At 41.0% G+C, this 26,818-nt stretch overlaps 1 protein-coding gene across 2 annotated transcripts; it reads right to left on the minus strand.

Moving 5' to 3' along the window:
• Positions 1–468: 468 nt before the first annotated feature.
• ARGLU1 (arginine and glutamate rich 1) lies at positions 469–26,816 on the minus strand. Of its 2 annotated transcripts, none has more exons than XM_019971694.2 (4): positions 26,245–26,809; positions 17,566–17,791; positions 15,194–15,277; positions 469–1,317 (listed from the first exon to the last, which is right to left on the minus strand). In XM_019971694.2, the coding sequence occupies exons 1-4, from the start codon at positions 26,589–26,591 to the stop codon at positions 1,153–1,155; spliced, it is 822 nt and encodes a 273-aa protein (XP_019827253.2). In that variant the 5' UTR covers positions 26,592–26,809; the 3' UTR covers positions 469–1,152. The 2 variants fall into 2 exon arrangements, 1 of the variants encoding a protein (XP_019827253.2); XR_011569813.1 differs by having other exon boundaries at positions 1,232–1,317; positions 15,194–15,764; positions 26,245–26,816.
• Between the last annotated feature and the right edge of the window lie 2 nt (positions 26,817–26,818).

Below are 26,818 nucleotides of genomic sequence, written 5' to 3' on the forward strand. Positions count from 1 at the left end.
AAAGAAACGTGCAGGTACCCTCCCCTGAGGGTGATCTGACCACCTTAGCCTTTTGTAAAAGAACAGAGCTAAGTTCTTTCTGATGACCCACTGTGAAAATAATTTAAGATACTGTAAATTTTTAGAAGCATTTTTCTAGTCTTTATTAAGTATAATTTGTGGTGATAATACTTATTATCCTAAAATAGAGGTGTAGAATCGAGAATTTACATCTTTTTCTGGGTGCTTAATCTTTCTTAAAGGTAATATTGCTGCCATAATTTGTGTCAGCATAAATTACGTATTTGTAAAAATAGCCATTAAATACTAATTCTCAAGTATATTTAAAGTACATATAAATCCTATATTCAAAGTATAAGCTAGAAGAAATATATAGCATAGTCCTAGGATTTCTAGATTGTTGACATCAAAAAGTAAACCACCCTCTTTAAGACTTATCAGAACTTTAAAAAAAATTGCTTCAACATATGAATTTAAGACTTTACTTTATTCAGCAAAATCATTTATTTACACAGTGGGGAATGCTGGTTTGATTCTGTCAGTGAAATAAAAACAAGGTGAACAGAGACAATACTGAATTGCGTATGTACTTTGTACCAGAGGTGACCAACTGTTTCCTTACCTGTGTCAGGAACACCAAGAGCAACGGTATCACGAGACACTGGTTAACAACACACCACAAAGGTCCAGTGACGCCCTGGGCTTCCAATGCAATCACCAACTTTTTCTTTTTTTATAAATATATAAAAAAACAAAAAGTCAGCAAAACCAGCATTATGATGTAGTAAACAGAGTGTAACTCTAAAGTCAGTGGGTCAGTAAAAACCTTATCAGACCATCCGTAGTTTACAAAGTGATCTGTTCTTCCTCAGACCACTAACAGAGTCCAACAGGTGAAAAATAGATCGCTTTTTAGAAGGTAACAATGATCTGATAAGGATCTGACTTATGGATGTTAAGAGGGGGTTGGGAGGTGGGCGGGCAGGGGGAGGGGAGGGAAGTGTAGAGCATAGCCCCTATTAAAACAAGCTAACTTTCCAGATTTTCCAAATTAAAAAAACAAAAAACAAACAAAAAAAAAAACCACTTCAACATGAAGCTACCATACAAAGTTTTTCCATATTTCTTCGTAAAAAGTTCAGAGTTCGCAGTCTAATCCTGGGTTTTTAACGAGAAGGACAGTTTCGGCCTGGACTTCCCCTTGCCCAGGATAATTTTTTGTTCTTCTTTTTGTTGACGCTGTCGCTCTTGTTCTAGTTTCATCCTTTCCTCATGAATCTTTCTTTGTTCTTCAACAATTCTCAACTGTTCTTCAGCCTGTAAGTTAAAAGTAAAAAATTAGAATCTTTTATTTGTAATATTCTGACAAATTAATCAAAAGTGGTATACAAAAGTTTATGTTTAAAAAAATCTTGCCTAAGATGACATAGAAGGTATCAGGGAAAAACACTGAGGAAGTCGAAAAGAACTCCTTATAAGTTATTCCAACATTTTCCGATATTGTTTTTTGTGAAAAATATATGAACATATTGTTAGGAAAGCACGTGAACATTGTGAAGATCAAAAGAAGTTTCTATAATCATGCCTTGAGCTCAGTATACATTTTGTCCTATTACCTATTTTTATCTATCATTTTAGTAACCAGACTAACAAACTGTCAATTACGAATCGAGGCATGAATTCTAAAGAGTATTCTATCTACCAATTTAACTAAATTTGTAATCAGAAAGGCATACAAAAATCCTCAATGGTGCTACATTATACTGTCATATTGACAACCAAAAAATAATAAACTTTTTTCTGGAGAGAAAAATAAACCTTTCTGACTTGGCTGACTATAAAACGCTAATTTCAATCAGTTCAGTTCAGCCGCTCAGTCATGTCTGACTCTTTGCAACCCCATGGACTGCAGCATCCAAGGCTTCCCTGTCCTTCAACTTCCGGAGCTTGCTCAAACTCATGTCCATCAAGTCAGTGATGCCATCCAACCATCTCATCCTCTGTTGTCCCCTTCTCCTGCCTTCAATCTTTCCCAGCATCAGGGTCTTTTTCAATGAGTCAGTTCTTCGAATCAGGTAGCCCAAGTATTGGGAGTTTCAGCTTCAGTATCAGTCCTTCCAATGACTATTCAGGACTGATTTCCTTTAGGATGAACTGGTATGATCTCCTTGCAGTCCAATTTCAAGAAAATTTACCAGAAGGTTTATCTTTAACCTGAAGGTGTACCTCCTGGGTTGGGAAGATCCCCTAGAGAAGGGATAGGCTACCCACTCCAGTATTCTTGGGCTTCCCTGGCTAATTTCAATAGACACCAATAAAATTAATTCCTGCAATAACTTCAACTCCTTCAGTCTCAAGCAACCAACTTTCTGTGTTCTCTACAGATTTCCTCTCTGCACCAAGAAAATTCAGGCCATTCTCACCAGCTCTTTCCTCTTCAAGTCGCTCTTCTCTCCAAAGATACCATGTCCACTTCCTTAAACTCTCAACTAGGTGCAATTCCACTCCACTCTCCCCCAGGGGACATCAGGCAGTGTGTGGTGGTGACTTGAGCCATCCCAACTGAGGGTGGCTGCTGGCATCTCGTGGGGAGAGAACAGACTGCCAAACACCCAAAGCACAGGACAGCCCCCACAACAAACAACTCACTCCAAAGTTTAACAGTGCCAAGGTTTAGACCACCTGCTCTAACCCTTGACTTCTGAATCTCAGTTATTACTGAGTTGTCCTCTTCTCCCTATTTGACCTTGACCGTAAAATATTCACTGCATCATCTGAATGGCTTTTTATTTCCAAAGTCAAAAATTCATTGCTTTCATCTCCATTATTCTCCTGTAATTGCTTTCTAGATGGTCGGGGCATGGCACACGCAGCTGAATCAAGGTGTAGTAAAGACTCTCAGGGTGCATGCCTGTGCTTCAGAAACTTTCACCAATACAGACATCCCTAAAGTTCTAACTCAGCCTTAAGGAAAGCATATTAGAAAGAACCCTGGGGATTGAAGGATTTTATATCACAACCTCAACAACCCACTTGAGAAATTTATGAAAAGCACTTTGGCACTAATCTACCCCAAACTACATTTTCACAGCACTTTTATATCCAGCAATTTCATTTTCTACTAGTTTTATTCTATAAATATACTTGCATACATGCAAAATTGAACAAATTTATTGCAACATGGTTTGTAAAAGACTGGAAAAACCCTATAAAAGAAAATACTGCGTAACTGTTAAACCCAGAATTACGTGATACTACCTATCAAAAAAATCAAACAAGCTTTAAACAGCAACTTCCTTCACAGACAGAAAAAACTATTTCGACTGTACTCAAATTAACTTCAGATTTGAGTGAAGAAAAAGCAAAGGTTCATTTTCATTAAGTCTACAAATACAGGAGATGACAGTGTCTGTGTAGTGGGGGAGCATTATGAAACTGGGATGACTCTAACAAGTGCTATGCCCAGTGCTAGCGAGGCCCGGGGCCCGCTGCCGGCACCTGACGATGAACGAGTCTCGGAACCTGAAGCGCCTTTCCCGCCTCTATGCACACACACTCGTAGTTTGTTTATTATGGCTTTAAACTAAGCATATTTTTGGGCAAAAAAAAGAGATGGATTTTCAGCAAACTTATGGTAATCATTTCATAAGTCAAATGTTTAGGCTATACACTAATCTATACAGTGCTGTATGTCAATTATATCTCAACAAAACTGTAAGAAAAAAATAAAAAGTAACAAAACAGACATTTTCAAATAAAATGGTACAGAAATAAGTGTCTTTGTGTAAAGAACATGTATTCCAAAATGTGGCCTGAAATAAGTTTTTTAACAATTTTAATATATTAGGGAAGGCTCCCTATTTGTAAAACACTCAAAGATTTTGTAAAACAGAAGAATTTGACATGCATAAAAGTTGGTTTTTAAGATTCAGTACTTCAATAATCTTGGGGAAATTCTTAATTATTTTTGACCCTTATATATAAAGAATGACTCTAATAGCAATGATAATAACTATGAAATGATCACAGAGTAATTATAGGGTAATTACAAGATGAAATAAGGTAATTATGAGAGTGTACTGTAAAGTACAATACTTTATAAATGCTAGAGATTATCCTTTAAGCCAAACAAAAAATATGAGGCCTAAGTACAGTGACCAAAGAAAAACCATTATTTTAGCTCTAAAATAAGAAAACTATGTTGAACTGATAAAATTACAAAGTCCTTTTCAACTGCAAGTTAATTAGTATGTTGGTAAATTGATAAACCTTGACAATAAAGTAAACTTTATATTAAAAAAGGCCAGTTGAGAAAAACCAGTCTTCTCTCATTTTAACTCAGTGCCTTTCAAGAGATGGAAACCTGACTGGGCATCAGTGTGTGTGGTGGGACTCCACAGCCGCCTGGAAAGGTATTCCTCTAAGGCCCTGCAGCCCTCTCAGCTAACTGACCTGCTGCTCTGTCTCTCATGATCCCGTTTGCAAGCAAGTATGCATTTTATTCCTCTCCCATCTTTGTTTCCAATGTGCACACAAGAAACCATTCTTCCAAATGAGAGGCAGACACACACAGGCATGTTCGTACCGATGGACAACACCAAGTTCTCTTACACCATGGAGGCCGAAGAGAAAGGTCAACACTGATGATGTAAGCCAGCCTTCCCGGCCACTGCACCCAGGGCCCTGCTTGGTCTCAAAAAGGTTTTCAACTCTCACCCCATTCAAAAGAACTGCTAAGATGAAATACACAAAAGCAGCATATACTGCCGTAATACAAGGGTCTACCTAGCCCCTCTCCCAGGATCTTTTGTCTCCCTGTCCCTCTTTACCCAGAGGTTCTATTACCTTTGTAAAAATTAACGCTTTTCTAAGCGTTCTCCTTACCCTGTCTACGATTTTGGATCAAGGTTCTTAGCAGCAGTTTCTTTAGCAAATAGCGATACTGAAAACCATCACTCTCTACTTGGAATACATATGAATTTTTATGAAATATGTATCAGGAATGATGGGAAAAAATAAAAAAATATTACAATTAGGAATCATGCCCCTAACTTGGAAATGTGAATTTCTGCATTTTAACCTTCCAAAGCATATGTTTCACTCTGCCATTTTGCAATTTTAACACACCCTTCCCTCTATTAACAAGTATAATACAGGTCCCATTTTAGATAAAAAATGAGTAAAAAGTATTAAAAAGAAAATCTGATGTAATTAGTTTTGACCCTTGGCAAACTATTTTATGTTATTCATGTACAAAGCCAAAAAAAGGGGGGGGGGGGGGAGGGTTTGGCTTGAAAAAAGTAATACCCTCTTTCCCCTCAAGGGCCCATGGCAGTTCAGTTATTCTGACAGACACCTTCTGAGGATATATACCATCACGTACCATCAACCACTCTCTACAGAGAAACCGTGACCACCCTCCCTCCAGCCCCCTCTCTCTCCAGGTCAATTCCCCTTTGCTACCTTTATAACAAACATACTTTAGATAACATCTCCTCTCTCTTCATTTTACCTAAAATACAAACAACTGCTTCAAGAACTGTCTGGTAACTGAGCATGGTATGAAACACTGGGTACAGAAATCACTGCCTTCCAGATCTCTGGAGAGACTGCTCGACGTTACTGCCAAGAGAGAGAGCTGACACTTTCAGGATTTTACCATTCATGTCTTAAAATTTCACAAAAAAGAAACTGTACTCTTCTAGATGCACTTCTTTTAATTCTGTGCCCTAAATTCTCTTTTACTCAGTTCTTTTATCTTGTTCAATAAGCATTCCTTTTGTGAAAGCTTTCTTTTAATGCCTGGTGACCCCCGGCTCTTGTCGTGACCACACCAGGCCTTCCCGGTTCCTACTGCAGATTTCCTTCTCTTCTCTCTCCTCTTCTTCCTCCCTCTGCACACCCTCCTCACTCACCAAGTTCAGCTGTTCTCTCTTTACTATTTCTATTTCCACCTTATCAAGTGCCCACCTTTTCATGACCTCAGTGGCTTTCTTGTTTCTATAGCCTCTGTCCTTCACACCACACTGCACAATGTCAATACATTTAATGTTCATAGTTTTTAAAAAACAGTTGCCCAGAATACACCAACATAATTAAATCAGTTTTCTACCTTATCATCTGGGAACAAGCCTCTCAATGCCTGAAAACCCTAACTTGCCCACCATTCCAACTCAAATTAAGATATTTAAATTGACCTGTAAATTTGATGCCATACCATGTTTTCCCATCTCTTAAATTGTATAAACATGTCGTTACCAGTCAACTTACATACACTCAGCTCTATTACAAACGTTCTTTTCTATGTTAGTTTCCGGTAGCCACTGTAACATATTACCACAAACTGGACAGCTTAAAACAACAGAAGTGTATCCAGCAGGCAGTTATCACTGCAGCAGAATCAAGGTGCTGACATTCTAGGGCCACATTCCTTCCGCCAGGATCTTCCCGTCTCTGTTCTGACTCCATACCACTGTCTCATCTGCTTGGAAGTCTGAAACCCTTCTGCCACAGTGTCTTCTCTCTCAGTCCATGTTGGCAGTGCTTCTGCTGATCTCCCAGGCACATGTGGCCATGAGCCAACAGGCTCTTCCACGGGTCCTTCTTGGATAATCTCATCTACTCCTGGCTTCTGCTAAAATGGCTGAGGTAACCTGTGAGTCACACGCCTAACCTTTTTCCCATTATCAAGATGTCCAGTCATACCCTTGGCCTTCTTTCTAGCACAAACATCAAGTTCTCATCTAGTTTACTTCCTGGTTCTTTGCTCAATTTCTCTCTTCTTGCATTTTTCATAAAGTATGAGAAGAAACAAGACTGCACTTTACTTAGAATTGAAGATCATCATGATGAAGTTCTACCTCTCGCACAATTGTAGGATACAATCCAGCTAGGTTTCTCCCACTGTATAATAAGGAATTCCTTGCCTCCAGTTTCATTAACATGTTATTTGTTTTCTTCCCACCCCTAACCAGCAGGGCCCAGAGGCACTTTAGCAAGTCCATATTCCTACCTAGAGTCTCTCAAAAGCAGTCCAGGCATTTTCTATCATGTGCCTCAAAATTCTTCCAGCCTCTATCCACTGTCCAATTCCAAAAATATGCCCACATTTTTAGGTAACAAGTTAGCACAAACTAGGTAGGCTCAAAACAACACAAAGTTCATCTGAGGGCTGGAAATCCAAAATCGGCATCGCTGGGCCCATACCAAGGTGTCGGCAGGCTGTGCTCCCTCGGGAAGGCCTAGGGGAGTCCACTGCGAGCTTCTTCCCGGTCCTGTGGGCCGCGAGGACGACTTCTTCCATTCTGACCACATCACTCTTATCTTCAAGGCTAGTATCTTTCAACCTCTCTCTTCTTGCTATCTTCTGTGTGTTCTGTGGTAAAACCTCTTCTAGCTCCCTCTTGAAAGGATACATGTGAAGGCATTCAGTTCAGTTCAGTCGCTCAGTCGTGTCTGACTCTTTGTGACACCATGGATTGCAGCACGCCAGGCCTCCTTGTCTATCACCAACTCTCAGAGTTTACTCAAACTCACATCCATGGAGTTGGTGATGAGTTGGTGAATGTCTGAAGGCATTCAGGGCATAGTAATAATTCAGGATAGACTTTCCACCCCAAGACCTGAACTTATATCTGTAAAACTCTTAATCTGTCATATAAGGTAACATTCTCAAGTTTTGGGGATTTGAACATGGGTATCTTTTTTTAGGGGGCTGGAGGCTATTTTTCAGTCTACTACACTAACATTAAAAAGTGCTTTTGGTTCAAGATGGCAGAGTAGAAGGACATGCACTCATCTCCTGTGAGAGCAACAAAACTTTAACGAGCTGTAGAACCACCACTGGAACCCACCAAAAAAGACACCCCACGTCCAAAGAAAAAGACGCTGCAGTGAGATGGGAGGAGGTGCACAATCACGATGAAATCAAACCCCATACTTGCCAGGTGGGTGATCCACAGACTGGAGAATAATAATACCAAAACAGATCTCCCACTGTTGTGAAGGTTCTGAACACCACATCGGGCTTGCCAGCCTGGGATCCAACAAAGGGACTGGGGATCCCCGGGGAATCTGGCCTTGAGAGCCAACAGGATTTGATCATAGACCTCCCAGGAGACTGAGGGAAACAGAGACTCCAGTCTTAGCACAAACAAAGTTTTGTACACACCAAGACCTAGAGAAGAGGAGCAGTGACCCCACAGGAGACTGAACCAAAACTACTTGCTAGTGCTGGAGGGCCTCCTGGGGAGGCTGGGTCGCAGGGGCTCACCGCAGGGACAGGGGCACTGGAGGGTCCCCTGTAGCGTAAACCCTCTGGGAGTTTGCCACTAACCCTACCATAGAGCCCTGGAGACCCCAGGGTTGGGTCACCTCAGACCAAACAACTACTAGAGATGGAGTGTGACCCACTCCCTCCTCCATCTCTGCCCCAGGCCCAGCAGCAGATAATCAGATTAAAGCTTTCCTGAGCAAGGCCCTGCCCACCAGAGCAAGGCCCAATTTTTCCCAGCACCTGTTCCTCCCATCAGGAAGCTTACACAAGCCCCTTAGCTTCCTCCATCAGAAGGCAGCCAGAAGCAGCCAGAAGAAGCAGTCTCATAGCAGCTAAAACAAAAACCATATTACAGAAAGTTAATCATGATGACAGAGCAGAAAGTTATGTCCCAGATGAAGGGACAAGATAAAATCCCAGAAAAACAACTAATGAAGTGGCGATAGGCAACCTTCCAGAAAAAGAATTCAGAATGATGATAGTGAAGATGATCCAGGATCTCAGAAAAAGCATGGAGGCAAATATTGAGAAGATGCAAGAAATGTTTACCAAAGACCTACAAGAACTAAAGAACAAAGAGGGATGAATAATACACTAGAAAGAATTAACATCAGAATAACTGAGGCAGAAGAATGGACAAAGGGAGGACAGAATATAGAAAAAAGAATGAAAACAAATGAAGACAGACTACAAGACCTCTGGACAACCGGAGGACAATTAAACGCACCAACATTTGCATTACAAGGGTCCCAGAAGGAGCCGGAAGAGAGAAAGGACTTAAGAAAATATTTGAAGAAATAATAGCTAAAAACTTCCTGAACATGGGAAAGGAAATAGTCACCCAAGTCCAGGAAGCACAGAGAGTCCCAGGAAAGATAAACTCAAGGAGGTGTCTCACACCCAGACACATAGTGATCAAACTGACAAAAATTAAAGAAAGATAAAATATTAGAAGCAACAAGGGAAAAACGACAGATAACATACAAGGGAACTCCCATCAGGCTATCAGCTGATTTCTCAACAGAAACTCTACAAGCCAGAGGGAATGGCATGTAAATGGGATACATTTAAAGTGATGAAAGGGAAGAACCTACAACCAAAAATACTCAACCCTGCAAGACTCTCATTCAGATTTGATGCAGAAATCGAAAGCTTTCCAGACAAGCAAAAGTTAAGAGAATTCAGCACCACCAAACTAGCTTTGCAACAAATGCTAAAGGAACTTCTCCAGGCAGGAAACACAAGAGAAGGGAAAGACCCACAGAAAATAAACCCAAAACAATTAAGAAAATGGTAATAGGATCACATATATCAATAACTACCTTAAATGTAAACAGATTACACGCACCAACCAAAAGACAGTGACTGACTGGGGGGATGAAGACATGTGCATCCACACAGTTCCACTTACAACATCACTCTGCTTGACACCCCCAAATTGTATGTAATTATTTTATACTGTTAAGTTAAGCATCTTTCCATTATGGCTTGTAACTGTAATTATCTTTTTTTTTTGGGGGGGGGGGGGCGTCTGGCTATTGATTGTGAAAACTGATAAAACATTTTTACTACTGTGATTATGTAACTATTAGTCAATACCACTGTTATCACAATTGGTCAACAGAAAAATAATCAAACTTTGTATCATCAAAACTAGGATTTAATAGAAAAACCTGTAAATACTTTTTAAAATCCACATGCATATCAGAATTATCTTGAAATTCTTTTGAAAAATACAAATGCTCAGGTATTGCCTTTTTCTCCAGAGCTCCAGGTATGTTTCCAATGAGCAGCCATGTTTAAACTGGACTATATGATGATCTTTTACTTTTATCTAGTTTGTTTCATTTTTTCTATTTCATATTCAGTACTCCCATTTCATTTAGTTTATGTTCTCCAATTTCTCCATCTCTCTTCTTTTGTGTTTTCAAGCCTTTACAAGTATAGTTTAAAAGCTTTTGTATACATACATAGTATGCAAATATATATTTTAGAAAACTTGAGTTTTTGCCTAAAAAATTATGACACTATTATTCCTCTTGTCTTAGTATGAATAGAAAGCTAGATTTCTAATTAAAAAAATAGATGTGCAACAAGCAACAAAGATTTACTATATAGCATAGGGAACTACAGTCAATATGATAACCTATAATGGAAAATAATTTCAAAAATAATGTATGTGTCTAACTGAAGCACCCTGCTGTGCACCTGCAACACTGAAAGTCATCTGTATTCAACAACATGTGTACACATGCTTTAAAAAAGTGCTTTCTTGCACCTTTCTAAAAACTTTTTACAGTCTCTCCTAACTGCAAAGTAAGATCTAGTTTAATTCAAACTAAGAATATGGATATATTTCATACATAGTAAACAATGGTACTATTTTTTAAATCTCTCAAACTGGTGAGATACCAATTGTCATGTAGCGCAATGAACATGGGAAATCTCACCCTATGCGATAAGGGAAAAGGGGGAAAACTACTCAACGTTAAAGAGAGGAAATATATGATAGATCAATAATTTCATGGAACTATTTGAGGGTCATTTTTCCTACTGATATAACCGCCTAGAACATTTTATTCCATGCCAATACCTATCACCTTAATTTAGTTTGTTCCCCTTTCTGAATAAGTAAGATTCATATACATTTCAGAACAGTATCTGGGCTCTTCCCAGACACATCACTAAAAAACTGTGCAAAGACCTTCACACAGTTTTTAAGTATTAACACTGAAGAAAATTAAAATTCTCCATCTCATCATGCTAACAGCCTTGCAAATGTTTGATGCTATCTGTACACTGCCAATACTAACCCGGTGTGCCAAAAAGCCAAGCCAAGTCAATTCACATTTTGATTAATTTTCATTTGATTTTATAAAGCAAACGTGTATGTCCATTAATATTTTGTCTCCTTATGAACAGATAAAATCAAGTATCTTGATAACTTGGAACTGAAATAAGCAAAAATTATTCTTGGTCTAGACCACTTAACATGATTGTCACATAGGAGAGCCCAGCACTTGGCTCATGTTTCTTATTACAGACATTACTGGGATCTATCTCTGTAGTTTCGTCAAGAAGACCTACTTAAATGTTAGTCTAAGTGTGGCCTAAGTTTACTTTCTTTACTAGTTACTCTTTTGGGATCACAACGGTGACATGTATTACTTGTAGAAACTGGAGAAAAGTATAAAATCACTTACAAGCCTACCAATCTGAGATATCTATTCTCAGCACTTTGGCGTATTTTTCTATTAAATGTGCAAATGTACGTTTCAAATTAGGAAAATCATAGTATGTATGCAAGTTTTGTATTTAGCTACTTTCCCTGTATTACAGAGTTCTATCCCTGGGTCGGGAAGATCCCTGGAGAAGGGAATGGCAACCCACTCCAGTATGTTTGCCTGGAGAAGCCCATGGACAGAGGAGCCTGGTAGGATACAGTCCATAAGCAACTGAACTGAAAATGGTCATGCCCATTTCCACTCCCAGGACAGCGCTCTGCACAAAGGGTCCCTGTGACCACATCCCTGCCAGCACTGGGCACTGACAGGAGGAAAAGATCTTCAAACGTGGCATGTAGTATCAGAGAAAAAGCAAAGAGAGGGCCATTTCTTTGCTTCCCTACTAAGGAGAGGTTTTATTTTCAGGAATCTGTGACAGCTACTCTCCCATTACTTACCACACAGCTTGCTACACACAAAGTGGTCTTACTACCACAACTGCTACTGCTCTTCCCGTCCCCCAACTCCTGCTGTTTCTCCATCTCTACTTCCCTCCAGGCCTTTGCACTACATTTCATTTCCTCACACTCTGGTCCTCATTCTGTCCATCAGGGTCCAGATCAGAGGTCTCTCTTCCAGGAAGGTTCTCAGGGCGATATGTCAGTTGTCTCACATAATTCATACTCCTTAGCAAGCAGTTCCATATTATTAGTTGACTTTTCTTGGAACTGTGCTTGTCTCCACAATTAATACATTAAAGTCTTTAAGAGACTTGACTCCTTTTTATCTTCATATTGTTCTTTATACATTATATCTATCATTTTAACAAGATTTTCAATATATTCCATGTAGAATTCCCTAGTAATGTCTGACTCTTTGTGACCCCATGGACTGTAGTCTGCCAGCCTCCTCTAACCCTGGGATTTCCCAGGCAAGAATACTGAGTGAGTTGCCATTTCCTTCTCCAGGGAATCTTCCTGACCCAGGGATTGAACCTGTATATCCTGCATTAGCAGGCGAGTTCCTTACCACTGAGCCACCAGGTAAGCCCATTTCTTGGTAAATATGTATAAAGATTAAAGAACTGCACTCAAAATTCAGAGGAAGAGGAGAGAAAACAAAAATTAAAGAAACTGCAATATATGTTTTGCAAAATATACATTTTGTCTCCCTACACAAAGGACACTCTAACTTTCCCTGCAAGGAAATGTTCACCAAGAGAACCGAATAAAAATTAATCTTTTCCAATATGAACAGTAACTTATACTTGCAACTTTACTGAACCTAACCAAGAAGCAAATGGACTAATTATGTCCAAATTCTTACCAACTTTCAAATTCTAGCTTCTTTCCCTGTACGACACCTTTCTTTTCACCCAAGTTTCACTGGCAACGTGCAGTTAACAGTAGCGTCACTGCACCATCTGTTAATACTGCCCCGGAGCAGCTGGTCTAAGTACGGTCCAGGGACCAAAGACGGTGCAAACTGTCACTGACCCACAAAAGAGAAGCCAGGAAGCATTTCAGCAACTCCTACAGCACTCTGATCTCAGTTTTCTAATAACGCATCCTAACTGTGTTCTGCAAAAGTAGGGGTCTGAGGCAAACCAAGACAAAAACAAAATCTGGCCAGTTTTACTACCACTTGAGAAGCTGCTCCAGAGTATGTTTGCTCATCTTTTCCCAGTGATGACAAACAGAAGGCTCTAAATTTAAGGTTCGTGTGGGTACACTCTTAGAGGAACACCGGAGGCGGAGGTGTCCCTAGGCACCCAGACAGCCCGGGTCAGGAGGATCAGGACTGCAGCAGCATATACCCAGTTCAAGAGTCACCATCCAGCGTTTCAGGCCATCCACAACCCAAACCCCTTTACTATCCAATCTCTTACACCATGTTCTGAAAGGAATCCCACCTCACCTGCTGGGTAATTTGGCTTCACTGTTTCAACCCAAACTACACTGTTCCTGTCTTCTACAAATATCCATGCCTTACAAACCAGACTGCGTGTACCATTCAAAGCTCAACTTGCAAAACTAAAATTAAGAGGCATACTTCCAACTTATACTCTCTATTTGTACTGAGATTTCCTTATGTGGAATTATTAAAAAAAAAAAATTATCACATACTTATTCATCAGCATACAGTGATATATCTTACTATGACTTCTCATCCACTTCACATTCATGGTGCCTCTTCTACCTAAGCAGATATTAATGTCTCTTCCTTGGTAAAGCAGAAGTGAGTCTTTCCTTTTCCTTGTGGCTTTCACTTTAACCAGGACAATGATATTAAATAAGAGTCCTTATGTCAAGCTCAGTAAGTTGTTCAGAATATTTCGAGTTTGGCTCTTATGTGGGGTACATTATCTTGTAAAAGGTCATGCTCTAGAACCAACTGCTGGTGGTTTACCTTTCACATTCTTATTCATTATAAACAAGTATTCGCCGTCTTCCCTCATTCCCCCGACCTGGCCATAAGGATCCAGCTCTAACTGCCTTGTCCCACTCTTCGGCCCCATGAACTGCAGCATTCCAGGCTTCCTTGTCCTTCTGTATCTCTGAGTTTGAGTCTGCTCAAACTCAAATTGCTTAGACACTCCCAGATCTTTTTCTGTGCCTTTAGAAACACAGTCACAGAATTTGTTTTTTCTAAACCACTTAAATGGAACCTACATCTTGCTTCCCCCCCAGTCTACAGTGTAACTTAGTGGCAACTGTTTTCCCATGGCTATATTATTCACAACCATTTCTAACTACGCAAAACTTGTCTACAATCAAAAGTCCCTCTTGGGCCATGTTTTCATTCCTGGGCAGGAACTACCACTAACGCTCATTCATCGTTAAGTACATGTTCCTCTATCTTTGATTTATATTCTTACTTTGAAGTAGAATTCCTATATGCCATCTGTATAAGAAAGTTTTCCCTTATAATGTCTATCTTTTTTTGTTTTTGATTTATTTATATCTATACTCCTTTAATTCTAGCTTTCTTTTTCATCATACTGAGTATGCTTCAAAATATATTCACACTTTTAAGTGGGAAAATCCTACTACAACAAAAACTTTATCTACTTTTAAATGCTAGTATATGCTACAAACACAAAAAACTGGAGTACTAAAATACAGAATGGAAACGAAAAACAGAAGTGATGTGTATTAGCTTTTCTATTGAAAAAATTTACTTCGGTATTCTTATGTTGACTTTACTGAAATGTAAAAATTGTATCTCCTTTCATATGCCTATTTCACAATGCCATTATTTAAGTCTCTGTTCTTTGTTAGATTATAAACTTGAAAAACACAAAACACTTTCTAACCTGGTACACTTTATCAAATACTGTCTACTTATTTTGTCTAGTAATTGATAACAGCAACTTATGCCAAGTGAAATACTGCATATTATTGGGTGTAAATACCTTCAGACTTTTGGTTTTGTGTTTTAGGTAGAGAAGAAATGTGAATGAGGTTAGGATAGAAAAAAATTAGGGACAGTTCAATTTCCCCTAGAAAATCTGTTCTAAACCACTGTGAATCCTGGAATTTTCTCCAGACTAACCAGAATTTCTGGCTTGCCCCAAAGAGATTCCTCTAGAGGTAGTAGCCAAAATCTAGTGAACTATTCCTACTCCTGCATCAAATTCCTTACAACAGTCCTGAGAGCTCTGAACTGGTTTTCATGTTTGCTTTATACATACCAGTTTGGCTTGTGCTTCTGCAATTTTTCGGTTATTCTCTTCTAGTATTCGCTCCAGCTCCTCACGTTTTGCACGTTCTTCCTCCTAAAGGGGAGGACATGTTAAGATGTTAGAAAGATAAAATGTTTTTTTTTTAATTGATAAATACTTACTAATCTTCCTCTGAACTTTTTTGATCTGACTTAACAGGGCAGCTGTATAGCTACCTTCTGTCTGACAAATGATAAACTGTGCAGCCACTAACATTTGTTTCTAGCACTAAATTTCAATCATCCCTCCCAGTCCAAACAGCAACCGACTACACCCTCCCTAATGACAGTTTCCTGGCAGTTACTACTAATACTTTAACATCACACAAATCAACAAGGACAACTACAAAACTGGATAGTATTTACCAAATTAAAAAATAATATATAAAAGATAAATAAAGTGAATATTTGTCTCACCAATTATGTATACCTACGTATTCTTTACCTATACTCCTTTAATCAGCATTAAAAGTTGAATATTTACTGTCTTGTCCAGTGTCCTGCAGAGTGTGCTCCTCGGCTGCCATACGCGCCAGCTTCCTCTTTAAAATGATTTGTACTGTTAGCTTGGCAAAACCTGCATCAGCAGCTCAACCATTTATAAAGAAACAACATACAAGGAAGGCTGAGCTGAGGAATGCAGATGTTTATGGTAAGAAGGAACAAAAAATGTAATTCATCATTCCTAAGGCAAACAATTAATAAGAAAAATACATTTACTGTTAGTGAAAAATACAAATGGTAATCCATACTTCATGGAACTAAGGGCTTCTTCCATGGGGAAAATGGACTTAACATTCAGAATTGTTGACAATTTCTAAAGGCAGCTTATCTTGTCATCTACAATCTGAACTGAAAATCAGGAATCCAGGGGGTGCATGGTCAGGAAATAAAATTCTGTAATTTATTTTTTCTTGGAGAATTTAATGAGATTTTATAATGCAAACTATATGAAGACTGCTTGATGGTTTGGGCAGTGTTGAGATCACAGCATACATATTCAAATGATTTTAATATTTGGGAAGACTGTCAGGAGGGTTGTGTCCGTGTAAAAAAAAAATTTGTTAATATGAAACAAAAAGCAAACGAAGAGAAAAAAATCTTCCTATGATTAATAACTCGCTACAAGACAGCACCATTACTCCAAAAGTATCTTCGTCATGAAAAGCACTAATCAAAATTTCATATACTCAATTGCAGAGGCTGTGACATCCACTAAATATAGACATGTATATCTAGTTAAAGACAGCACGAGGGAAAATGCATTTGAAAAACTATGCTTACTGGAAAACAAAGATTTAATATAAGGTCAACTTTTCCACAATAATGTCAAGATTAAAAATGACGATCAATCACATTATTTTGAATAAAACATTGAAGTTCAACAAAATAGAACTACGGGTTTTCCTATGGCACACATCAATGGAATTCAGTTATTATGCAACTATGTTGAGGGACACTCAGTGCTGTAAAGTAATTTGCCTCGACTGTTTCAGTGACTTTCAGCAAGTTTTAGGATCCTGGAGTAATCAGTGCAAACAAGCCATAAAGCTTCAGTAGCAAATTACTGTCTCACAGAAAGACATTTTCAACTTCTGCTCCAGCTGCTGATAAAACAAATCGTGTGTTTAGCTTGACTCCAGACAAGGACAACCTGTTCCTTCATAACTCTCTAGAGGAAAAAAGGAGTTGTTAGTAGATACTAAAAAAGTGGATGAATATCTGGACATTTTTCCTAAAAAGATCCTTGAAACACATTAGGAAAATGGAGGGCCTTATGATCAGAATGCTAGAATTAGTCCATTGTGTTGAAGCAGGATTTGGGGTAGGGGGCAAGGAATAAAAGAAGGAAAAAAAGAAGAGCAAGAAAACCTATTTATCAAAAGCAGGTGCTGTCACTCAATGTTAGGCCCTGCTCTTTTTAATCTGACTGAAGGCAAAAAGCCTCTCACAGTCTAGGCAGTAAGAGTGATGAACAGAAAAGAAGAACACATAACCACAGGTGGATTATTAACCTTTTCCCTTTACCACTCCCTGTCTCCCCCCACCCTCCCAAAGAAAAATGTAAGTCCTGCAGCCATGGCAAAAGTTTCAAACACTTCTCAAATATGTAAGCCAGTTTCATTCAATCAAAAAGTATCCTTGGATAGTTTTATGGAAATAACTTTTAAGTATCAGTCAGCACATCTGAATAGGCTAAAAAATTAACTTTCACAGCAATGTTAAGTTTAGACGAGAAAGGAATGAGTCTGTATTCCATCTCTTTCTGAACTGAGCAGGAGGCACCCGACACTGAAAGTTTTGCCATGGACTGTCTCTACTTTCCCAACGACCGAGCGTTACCTCTCTGGCTTTTTGTGCTGCAAGCTCAGCTTGTCTCTGTCGCTCGAGTTCTTCGAGCAACTGCTTTTCCATGATGCGCTTGGCTTCCTCCACCCTTCGGAGAACTTCTCGCTCGATTTCATCCTTCCTTTTCTCCAATTCTTCCTCTACCCTTTTGGCCACCAGTTCTTCCACTCTTCGTGCTGTTTCTTCCTCGATGAGTTTTTCTTCTATTTCCTGCTGCCGACTAGCAAACAAAGTGGGAAAAATGATTTTGATAATATAATAAACGAAGAGTTGAAATAGAACTAGTTCTAAGTCTGTAAAACAGAGTCCGATTATATATTTCCATGATTTTACAACTCATTCTCATGTAACATACAAGGAAAAGATAAATACCAAGAGGTCAAGTGATACCAAAATTCAAATAAATATAACATCATGGTTTTTTCTTCTGTCACTTTCTAAAGTAAATACAAAAAGACTAGTATATACAAAGAGCTTAATGCCTTAGCTTTAGGAACCGCAGAGTAAATCTGAAACAGGAAATCTACTTAAACTATCAGCTTTATAATGAAAGGACAAGCTATTAAATATATGATTTGCTCATCTGCCAATCCATTTAATCTAAGCCATGAATTACAGAAAAGTTAGGAGAAACTTATGTAGCAAGCAATTCAATTGATTCCTCCTCCCCCACTACAAGCAAGGTAAGAATAAATACAGATCCAAAGAAATTCACAGTGCGAAAGCAATAGTACTTCAGCTTTTAGACAAAACACAGATTTATTTAGCTTCACAACTCTTCCCTTTAATGAACCTGTTCTTTCTTTTGTTAACTGTCAATTCAAAGCTCTACCAAATATGGGGAGTGCTAGTCACTCAGTTGTGTCTCTTTGCAACCGCATGGACTGTAGCCCACCAGGCTCCTCTGTCCATGGAATTCTCCAGGTAAGAATACTGGAGTGGGTTGCCATTTCCTTCTCCAGATATGGGGAAGTGGATGAAATGCATTTGTATCATCACTTCTACTAAAAAGTTCAATGCACCATGATATTGCTGAATTATTCTAATCCCATTTAGATAATATATAAGAACTTATTTACTCAAGGCGAAATTCGGTGCTGAAGATATTGACATTTATCAAGGCACCATGGTGGAAACCTCGCACTATACAAGTCATCTCCAATATGACAGCCACTAGTCACATGCATCCAGTCTGAACTGAAGATTAGTAAAAAGAAAAAAATAAAGATACAGAATATATTAAAATTAACTTCACTAGTTTCTTTTTAATCTGACTCACATTACATTTCTATTCAACAGCATTATTTGAGACAATCTGTGCTGAAATGAATGCAAGACTCTGAAAGTATACCTAAATACTAAGAGGTCAATCTATTAATGCTTCAACTTTCTCACAACCACAAAATTAAACAAAATCTGTAAACTTTCTATCTTTTGATGACTCATATGTATGTATGAAGTCATTTAATTTATCTATCAAGACTTTATAGTTTCTAAGTGACCTTTAAATATCCTAATCCACTTCAAGTCAACTATTTTGGGGGTGATTCAATTTCCACTAAGGTGCTTTCATTCTTAACTCCTGTTATTTATTCAGTGATACCATACTAACACCAGCATATCTTACATTCCGATTCATATCTGTTTCTGCATTTATAATCTCTACGTATTTCTGCCAGGGAGATAGGAGCTTCTTGAGAAAGCATAATTTGTTAGGTTTCAGATATCTGAAATAACCATTCCGAAGATTCTGTTGCTTGCCTCTTAACTATCTCTTCCCAACATTACATTATTGGTGATTATAACTGGAGGGGAAAACATGAAAGCCTAACATGTACTCTAACTATGCTCCTTTTCCTTTTTTAAGTTTCAATAAAATATCGTATTAAGGCAGTTCCAATAAGCCTTCATCTACAGCAGCTCAGTAAAATAGAACAGGTATTTACCTCAGCACTAAAATTGAGTGACCAGAATATCTAAAGGAAATCAGGCAGTGACTTCAATACAAATTAAAACATTTCAAATACAACCATGTTGTTTCTCTACTTCATCCAAAGAGAAAGACAAACATGAAAAGAAACAAGCAAAGCTAACAACTGCTGAACCTGTGTGAAGTATGAGGATCACAGTACTCCATTTTGGTAAACTGGAAAGCTTTCCTAACACCAAGTTTTAAAAGTACACACATAACCTGTACACGTTCTTTTGTTAGTTGGTTCTTGTAAAATTAATAAATGTGTAAGTCTAGAAGAAATTTCATTTAAAAATTTCAAAAATGGTACAACTCAACTCTTAAAAGGACACTATAAGCCAAGTTCCAATTAAAAACTTTCCACACAAAGTAGTAAAGAGGGAAAAGAATGGGATAAGGCTTTGAGTTAGGTTATCAGCAGAAAAGCTGCCTAATTAACTAAGGAGTTTGGTAAAGATGGAAGAGATCTGACATATATTTAGTGTTTCTGACAAGCAAACAGTCCCTAAATGACAGCAATACAGCACAATGGCTGATGGGGCCACATTTCCACAGATTTGGTCAGTAAGTACTAAATGAGCCTAAACAAATTCAGTGTTATTACTTACAGCAAAAGCCACACCAGCATGGTATCAGCTCCCTGGGTCTCTGCTCCCACTGATGGCCACCAAACCAGAGGGGCCAGGTGACATGCCACACATGGTGACAAGCAGTGTAGGCAAGAGGCAGCTGCGGCTAAGGAGTCAACTCTGTAACTACAGCTCAGCAGTTTCACAGTCTCGAGGGGAGGGCAAGCAGAAACTGCCAAGCTTAACTGAAACCAGGAGATGGGAAATGGCCCAGTGGACTTTCTCACAAGGCTGCTTATCTCTCTCTGTTCCTGGAGGAACAGGCACCCCCACTCCGGACTGTAATTAGGCCTTGCTGCTGTGCCCGGTCAGGAGACAGGCAAGGTCAGGGCACCAGTGCAGAGCTGCCCCCTACAAGGATTATCAATGATATAATCACTGTTATTCTTGGTAAGGTTAGAACTGCTATTTCAGCAATCAGAAAAAAGTAATCAATCTCTAGATCCAGCTCTGAAAAAGTTAAAAGCCCAACACTGTTTTAATTCTCCTCCCTCCACACACGTGAATCCAGAAACTCAATGACACAAGCACAGGGGATTAAGCACCTGAGAGACAGGACAAGCCTCTAGGAGCCACCCACTGTGCACTAGGTGCTGTGCTAGAAGCCACAGCCTGGACTTCCGACTGTGACTCTGGATCCCTTTACTCCACCGTTCTTTTGTCTGGATCCCTTTCTTTGTCTGTCTTCCCACAAAAGCAAAGATATATAGTATAAAACTGAATAAAACCTAATACAACATAACGTTGCTGTACCACTCAGCTGAAGGAGGGTGGGATGGGTGGATAGCTCTTAAAAAAAATTGAGTTCATTTTTACTGATGACAAATTTATTATCATAATCACTGATAAGGCAGCTATTAGGCTGACTTTCAAAAGAGGCACTGAAACTTTCTCAGGAAAAGAAAAAAAACAACAACCCAATTTCATCACTAGTATCTTATGAAACATATCACTATAATTACTGCATACCCATTCGTTAAACTTTGGTCATAGGAGTGTCATTCTTGATATTCTTTTCTTTAATTTTTTCCTCAAAGTCCTCTGCTAAATTCATCCCCTTGTTAAGAACCTGACACTGATGAAAGGGGTGAATCAAAACCAAGTTTTCTCCTTTGTCTCAGGTCTTTTAAAAACACTGATCACAATCAACCTTAAAACGGCAACCACTAGAACAAACAGCAAAGGCCCAGCAACACAGCACCATTAATTCGAGTGGGACTTTGCACAGAGTATCACGCAATATTATTTTAAGTCTTTAAAATGTACAAACTCAGTGCAAGGAGCTTAATTCTAGGAACTGCTTCATAATATTAGCAAACAGTATTTACTCAGTACTGACTACTCTGCCCAAAGCTTTATACACCACATCATCATGTACATCTCTGATGGGCTCTGAGGCAAAGCAGGTGGCTGAGGGGTGGCCCTCAACCTAGCTGCTCCACAGGCAATGACCTACTCTGCATGATTTCCCCAGACAAATGTGGACAGCACAGGTATGCACAAAAACTTGGCTACAAAATACTTTAAAAATTGATAAAATTCTTTTCAACATCAGCCTGATCTTTCTCCCTAAAGTTCTTCTCAAAGCCCTATCCTCCCTGGTATGCAGTTCCAACACACTGAATTTGCTCTCACAATAAGCTCCCAAGTATTCTCAGAATCTATCTAAGACCCCAGTTCACTTCAGATACTCTCATTTAGAAGGCGCTCAAAGTCATGCAGCTGAACACTAGTTACTACGCCACTACTATCCTGATTTGTTGCAAGCCATTTTTAGTCACTCTTTCCCCAACAGTTATTACAACAGGCATAAAGCATCTCAAAATAAAACATGAAAATAAGGGTGCAGAAGCAGAGAGAGAGCGCAACACTGAATGACTGGGACATGAGGAGATCTTTCCAACTGAATTATCAACCTCAAAATTGAGAAAAAGAATTTTTTAATTTTAAGGTCTGCCTTTTATTGTATTAAAATTATGACTTACAAGGTCACTTCTTAAATTCACCAGGTTCAATCTGGTTGCATGTATGCAAGTTACAAACAACATTATTGAGTCTTACTGCATACATGACAAATACCACCTAGGTACCCCAAATGCACTATTTCTAACCTTCACAATAAACATGAGAGCTATCTCCATTTTACAGATAAGAAATCAAGCTCCAAGGTAGGTAGTTTATTCAGGGTCTCAGAAGTGTAAATGGCAAAACAGCCTGGTTTCCAATCTTACTGAGACTTTCTAATCGCTAAAGCCCCATCAATTTTAATTTTGCTGTCTCTCTCCACCCCACACTGGACCTCTCACCAGAAGGTACACTCGACAGTGTATCTTCCACTCCTTCTTCACTCACTGCCTGACCACGCACTTTCCTTCTGTCCAATAGTAAACACAGACATCCCTGTGACCCCCGCTCTTCCCCACACTCTCCCTGGGTCATTCTATCTAGGATCAAAGGTTCTCAGGTTTCAGTCCCCCACTATCAAGCTTGGATAAACTCACTATATTCAAAATCTAGTGCCTACATTGGAAGTGCCAAGTGGAAACTCCCTTTATTTCTCCCCCTCCACCATGCACCAGGCTTCTGACATTTTACCTGAGTCTGACCCACAGTGTCATGACTTAAACATCTGGTAGCTGAGGTGCAATGGCCACAACAGAGGCAAGAATATGCTTTACTTCCCTTATGTTTCACATGAAATTTTATTTGCTCTAAATGTTTCTTAAATCTGTCCCTTTTGTCCATTTCAACAACTGCTCCTTCACTACTCCTATGTGTATTTACTGTAATTTATCCTACACAGCAGTTGATCTGTTTAAAAACAAATCAACAACCCCACACCATTTGCCTGCTTTAAACCCTTCTGGTTTCTATGACAAAATTCAAGCTCAGTAATTCAGCCTACAAGACCCTTCCCATGATTCCCAGCCTAAATCTACCTTTACAGTCACTCCATGACTTTCGTACTTACGGAATTTCAAGTCCATATTCATATCTTTACTCCACATTAAGACCATCTGCACCTCTCCCTTTATTCTGGCAGGGGTGGGGGGACTCCCTCCCTGGGTGCCCACGTATCCTATGGCAAGCCTGACAGTCTCCTATCTTTATCTGCCACTCACTCCTCAAGAGAACTAAGGTGTTGAGCTGTCTAGGATGCCTCCTTTTCACAGTCACATCACTATCACGGAATTTACCACACTGTATTATAACCTACCTACCCACCTATACATCTTCAAGCTAGACTGAGATCCTGGACGGTCAATCATCTTTCAGAATAACAGCTCTTGGCATAAGGCATGAAAGTGAAGTTGCTCAGTCATGTCTGACTCTTACCGACCTCATGGACTGTAGCCCACCAGGCTCTTCCATCCATGGGATTTTCCAGGCAAGAGTACTGGATGGGGTGCCATTGCCTTCTCCGAAGGGAATGGCTACCCATCCAGTACTCTTGCCTGGAGAATTTCATGGACAAAGGAGCCGGTGGGCTAGTGTCCATGGGTCACAAAGAGTTGGACATGTCTGAGTGACTAACGGCAGGACACACAGGAATTCAGTTTAAGGTGGATGCTAGTTCTGCCCCCTCCTCCCTTCATACAAGCTAATGGAAGTGTGCCTCCTCTATCAACTTGTAACTACATAACTGCTCTATGTTCTCATTTCATCTCTGGATTTCTTCTCTGTTATTCGTGTTAAGTCTGCTAAATCCTTCTAACTATTCCTCCCATACGTATGTATGGGAGCTTTCTAGTCTTGAGCTTTCTAGCAAATGGCAAACCATTACTCTTTGGAGGTATCCTTTGGTTTCATATGTAAATATTATCTCAGAGATGTCTTAATTTTTTTAAATACTCATACGTTGATAAAGTTATTTGAGAGCTACATCTTTACAAAACTGGATTCTATGTAATCGAAATTTCCTCTGACACAATTATGGGTACTTGGTGTTCATACAATCACTGACATTTCTAAGGAAAAATGAAAGCATTTCCATGTTTTAAAGGAATGCAGTGAAGGGACTCTTCAGGTAATGCTTCCACGGTAATATTAGTTTTCTATTCCCAGACCTCTTAATGATTTGCTTTTAGAAACAAGCCACACTGCAGATAAAGTTAAAATCCCTGCACAATCAGTATACAAGAAAAACTTGGCTCGGGAAAATTCAACATTCAGTAATTGTCTTGCCTCACGGGCACGTTCGAAACATGCATTCAAGAGCTATGGAAGATGGCTGGTTAAACAGGTAGAGTCAGCAAGTCGAATTCTCGGTGGGAAAGAACACCCAAAGCATCAGAGCACCATAGTCTTGAACCAAAACAGAACCCTATACTTTAAAACCAAAATTTCATGATTAGACCGTATTATCCCAAGCCATTTCATTAGCTTGGGACTATGTGAAGAAAGCTGAGTGTGGGACAATTGATGCTTTTGAACTATGGTGTTGGAGAAGACTCTTGAGAGTCCCTTGGACTGTAAGGAGATCCAACCAGTCCATTCTGAAGGAGATCAGTCCTGGATGTTCTTTGGAAGGAATGATGCTAAAGCTGAAACCCCAGTACTTTGGCCACCTCATGCGAAGAGTTGACTCATTGGAAAAGACTCTGATGCTGGGGAGGGATTTCGGGCAGAAGAAGGGGAGGACAGAGGATGAGATGGCTGGATGGCATCACTGACTCGATGGATTTGAGTTTGAGTGAACTCCAGGAGTTGATGATGGACAGGGAGGCCTGGCGTGCTGCGATTCATGAGGTCGCAAAGAGACGGACACAACTGAGCGACTGAACCTAACTGAACTGATGTGCACCTAGTCTTAGATCAAAAGAGAACTCGAGAGGTGCCTCTTCTACATGGGATCAATGCAAAAGTAAAAGCAAATCTGTCTTCTCAACAGCAAGTACACCACAAGGGGAAACAATAGGCTTGCACCAAAGTGTGCTACAGAGAACTATACAGCAAAATGAATCAACAGTACAATTGCCTGGTGGCTCAGAATTCGCGTGCAATGTGGGAGACCTGGGTTCGATCCTGGGTCGGGAAGATCCCCTGGAGGAGGGGATGGCAACCCACTCCAGTATTCTTGCCTGGAGAATCCCCATGGACAGAGGAGCCGGGCAGGCTACAGTCCACGGGGTCTCAGAATCGGACACGACTGAGCGACTAAGCACAGCACAGCAAAAGGAGGGAGTCAGCTTTGCTCGGGATGGTGGTTACACAAGTGAATACACGCGTCAAGATCCATCTTACTATACACTTAAGCTTCGTGCGTTTTGCTTTTTACACCTCAAAAAAAAGAGGAGGCTCAAGAAGGGAGAAGCGACCACGACATCACTCAACAGGAGGAACACACGGAAGCTCAACGCCTGGTTTTGGAGTGTTTTTCTTTACCCCGAGAATTCGGGTCCTACGTCTCCGACGCGACAGAGGCCCGCATCCCTCGTCAGCCTCGGGGGCCGACACGGCTCCCGGCCCGCTCGGAACTGCACCCCCCACTTCCGGGACTGGCCGCCGCCGCCGCCTCCTCTCGCGCCAAAACGCGATCTCCCCTCCAAGCCCTCCCAGGCTGGTCCCCGCTGTCTTCCTCCCCAACCAACTCGCGGGTAGGTCCTGACCCCCGCTTTTCCAGACGCCGAAGCTGCAAGCCCGCGGGGCCCGGTCCCGGCGACTCTTCTAACCTCCTCCACCTCCCCCGACCCAGCCACCGCCTGCCTCCTCGCCGCCCCTCACTCCCGCGTCACCCCAGTGTCCCCGCCACCCCCGCTACCTCTCACTGCCCGTCACCCCCAGTGTCCCCGTCATCCCCCACTGACCCCGTCACCCCCTTCTTGCCCTGCCACCCCCCACTCGCCCGTCAGCCCGTCTCCCCTCACCACCCTCTCCCCCGTCTCCTCTCACCACCCCCCATTGACCCCGTCACCCCCCTCTCCTCACCAAGCCCCCACCGGTGCCCCCCGTCACCCCGTCTCCCCTCACAACCCCCTCACCACCTCCCTCTCGCCGTCTCCCCTCACCACCCCGTCTCCCCCCGTCCCCCTCACTCCCCTCACCCCCACCATTCCCCGCGCGGAAGCTCACATTTTCCGCTGCCGCTCGAACTCTGCCTTCTTCTCCTCCTCCTCTCGCTTCTGCTTCTCGTCCAGGCTGCTGCGCTTGCTCACCGTGCGCCCGAAGATGTCGATGCGGTCGGGCGGGGACGAGGCGCGCTCCCGGTCCCGCTCGCGCCGGGACACGGCCGTGTTGGTGGAGCGCGAGCGGGACCGCGACTCCCGCCGCCGGTTCCGTTTACTTTCCCGGGACTTAGAGCGCTTCCGCACGCGTTCCTTGTCTCGAGAGCGCGACCGGGACCGGCTCCGCTTCTTGTTGTGCTTGCTGCTCTTGGTGTGCTTGGAGCGGGACGAGCTCCGGCTCCGAGACCGGCCCATCCTTCCGGGCGACGCTGTGACTAACCGCTGGCTTCGGGCCCTGCACGTGCCGGGCTACCCGCGCCTCCGCCTCCGGACGCGGGCCGACAGGTCTGTCGAGGCCGAGGGAAAGAAAGCTGGTCAGCGAGCTGACTCTCTCGTCTCTCTCTGAGGTCGAGGGCCGCCGCGAAGGCCGCCTCCAACGACAAGGCCGCAACGCCAGGAGTTGCTAAGATGGCAGCCGCGGC

The sequence above is a fragment of the Bos indicus genome, chromosome 12 (genome assembly GCF_029378745.1).
Source record: "Bos indicus isolate NIAB-ARS_2022 breed Sahiwal x Tharparkar chromosome 12, NIAB-ARS_B.indTharparkar_mat_pri_1.0, whole genome shotgun sequence".
NCBI lineage: Eukaryota > Metazoa > Chordata > Mammalia > Artiodactyla > Bovidae > Bos > Bos indicus.

Bases quoted from the DNA above. Each gene is read 5' to 3' on its own strand.
- ARGLU1 (XM_019971694.2), bottom strand. From the start codon at position 26,591: ATGGGCCGGTCTCGGAGCCGGAGCTCGTCCCGCTCCAAGCACACCAAG. The intron at 17,792-26,244 runs GTGAGCTTCCGC...TTTGTTTGCTAG, and splicing joins TTCGAGCGGCAGCGGAAAAT to TCGGCAGCAGGAAATAGAAG. The intron at 15,278-17,565 runs GTAACGCTCGGT...CCTCCCCTTTAG, and splicing joins CAGCACAAAAAGCCAGAGAG to GAGGAAGAACGTGCAAAACG.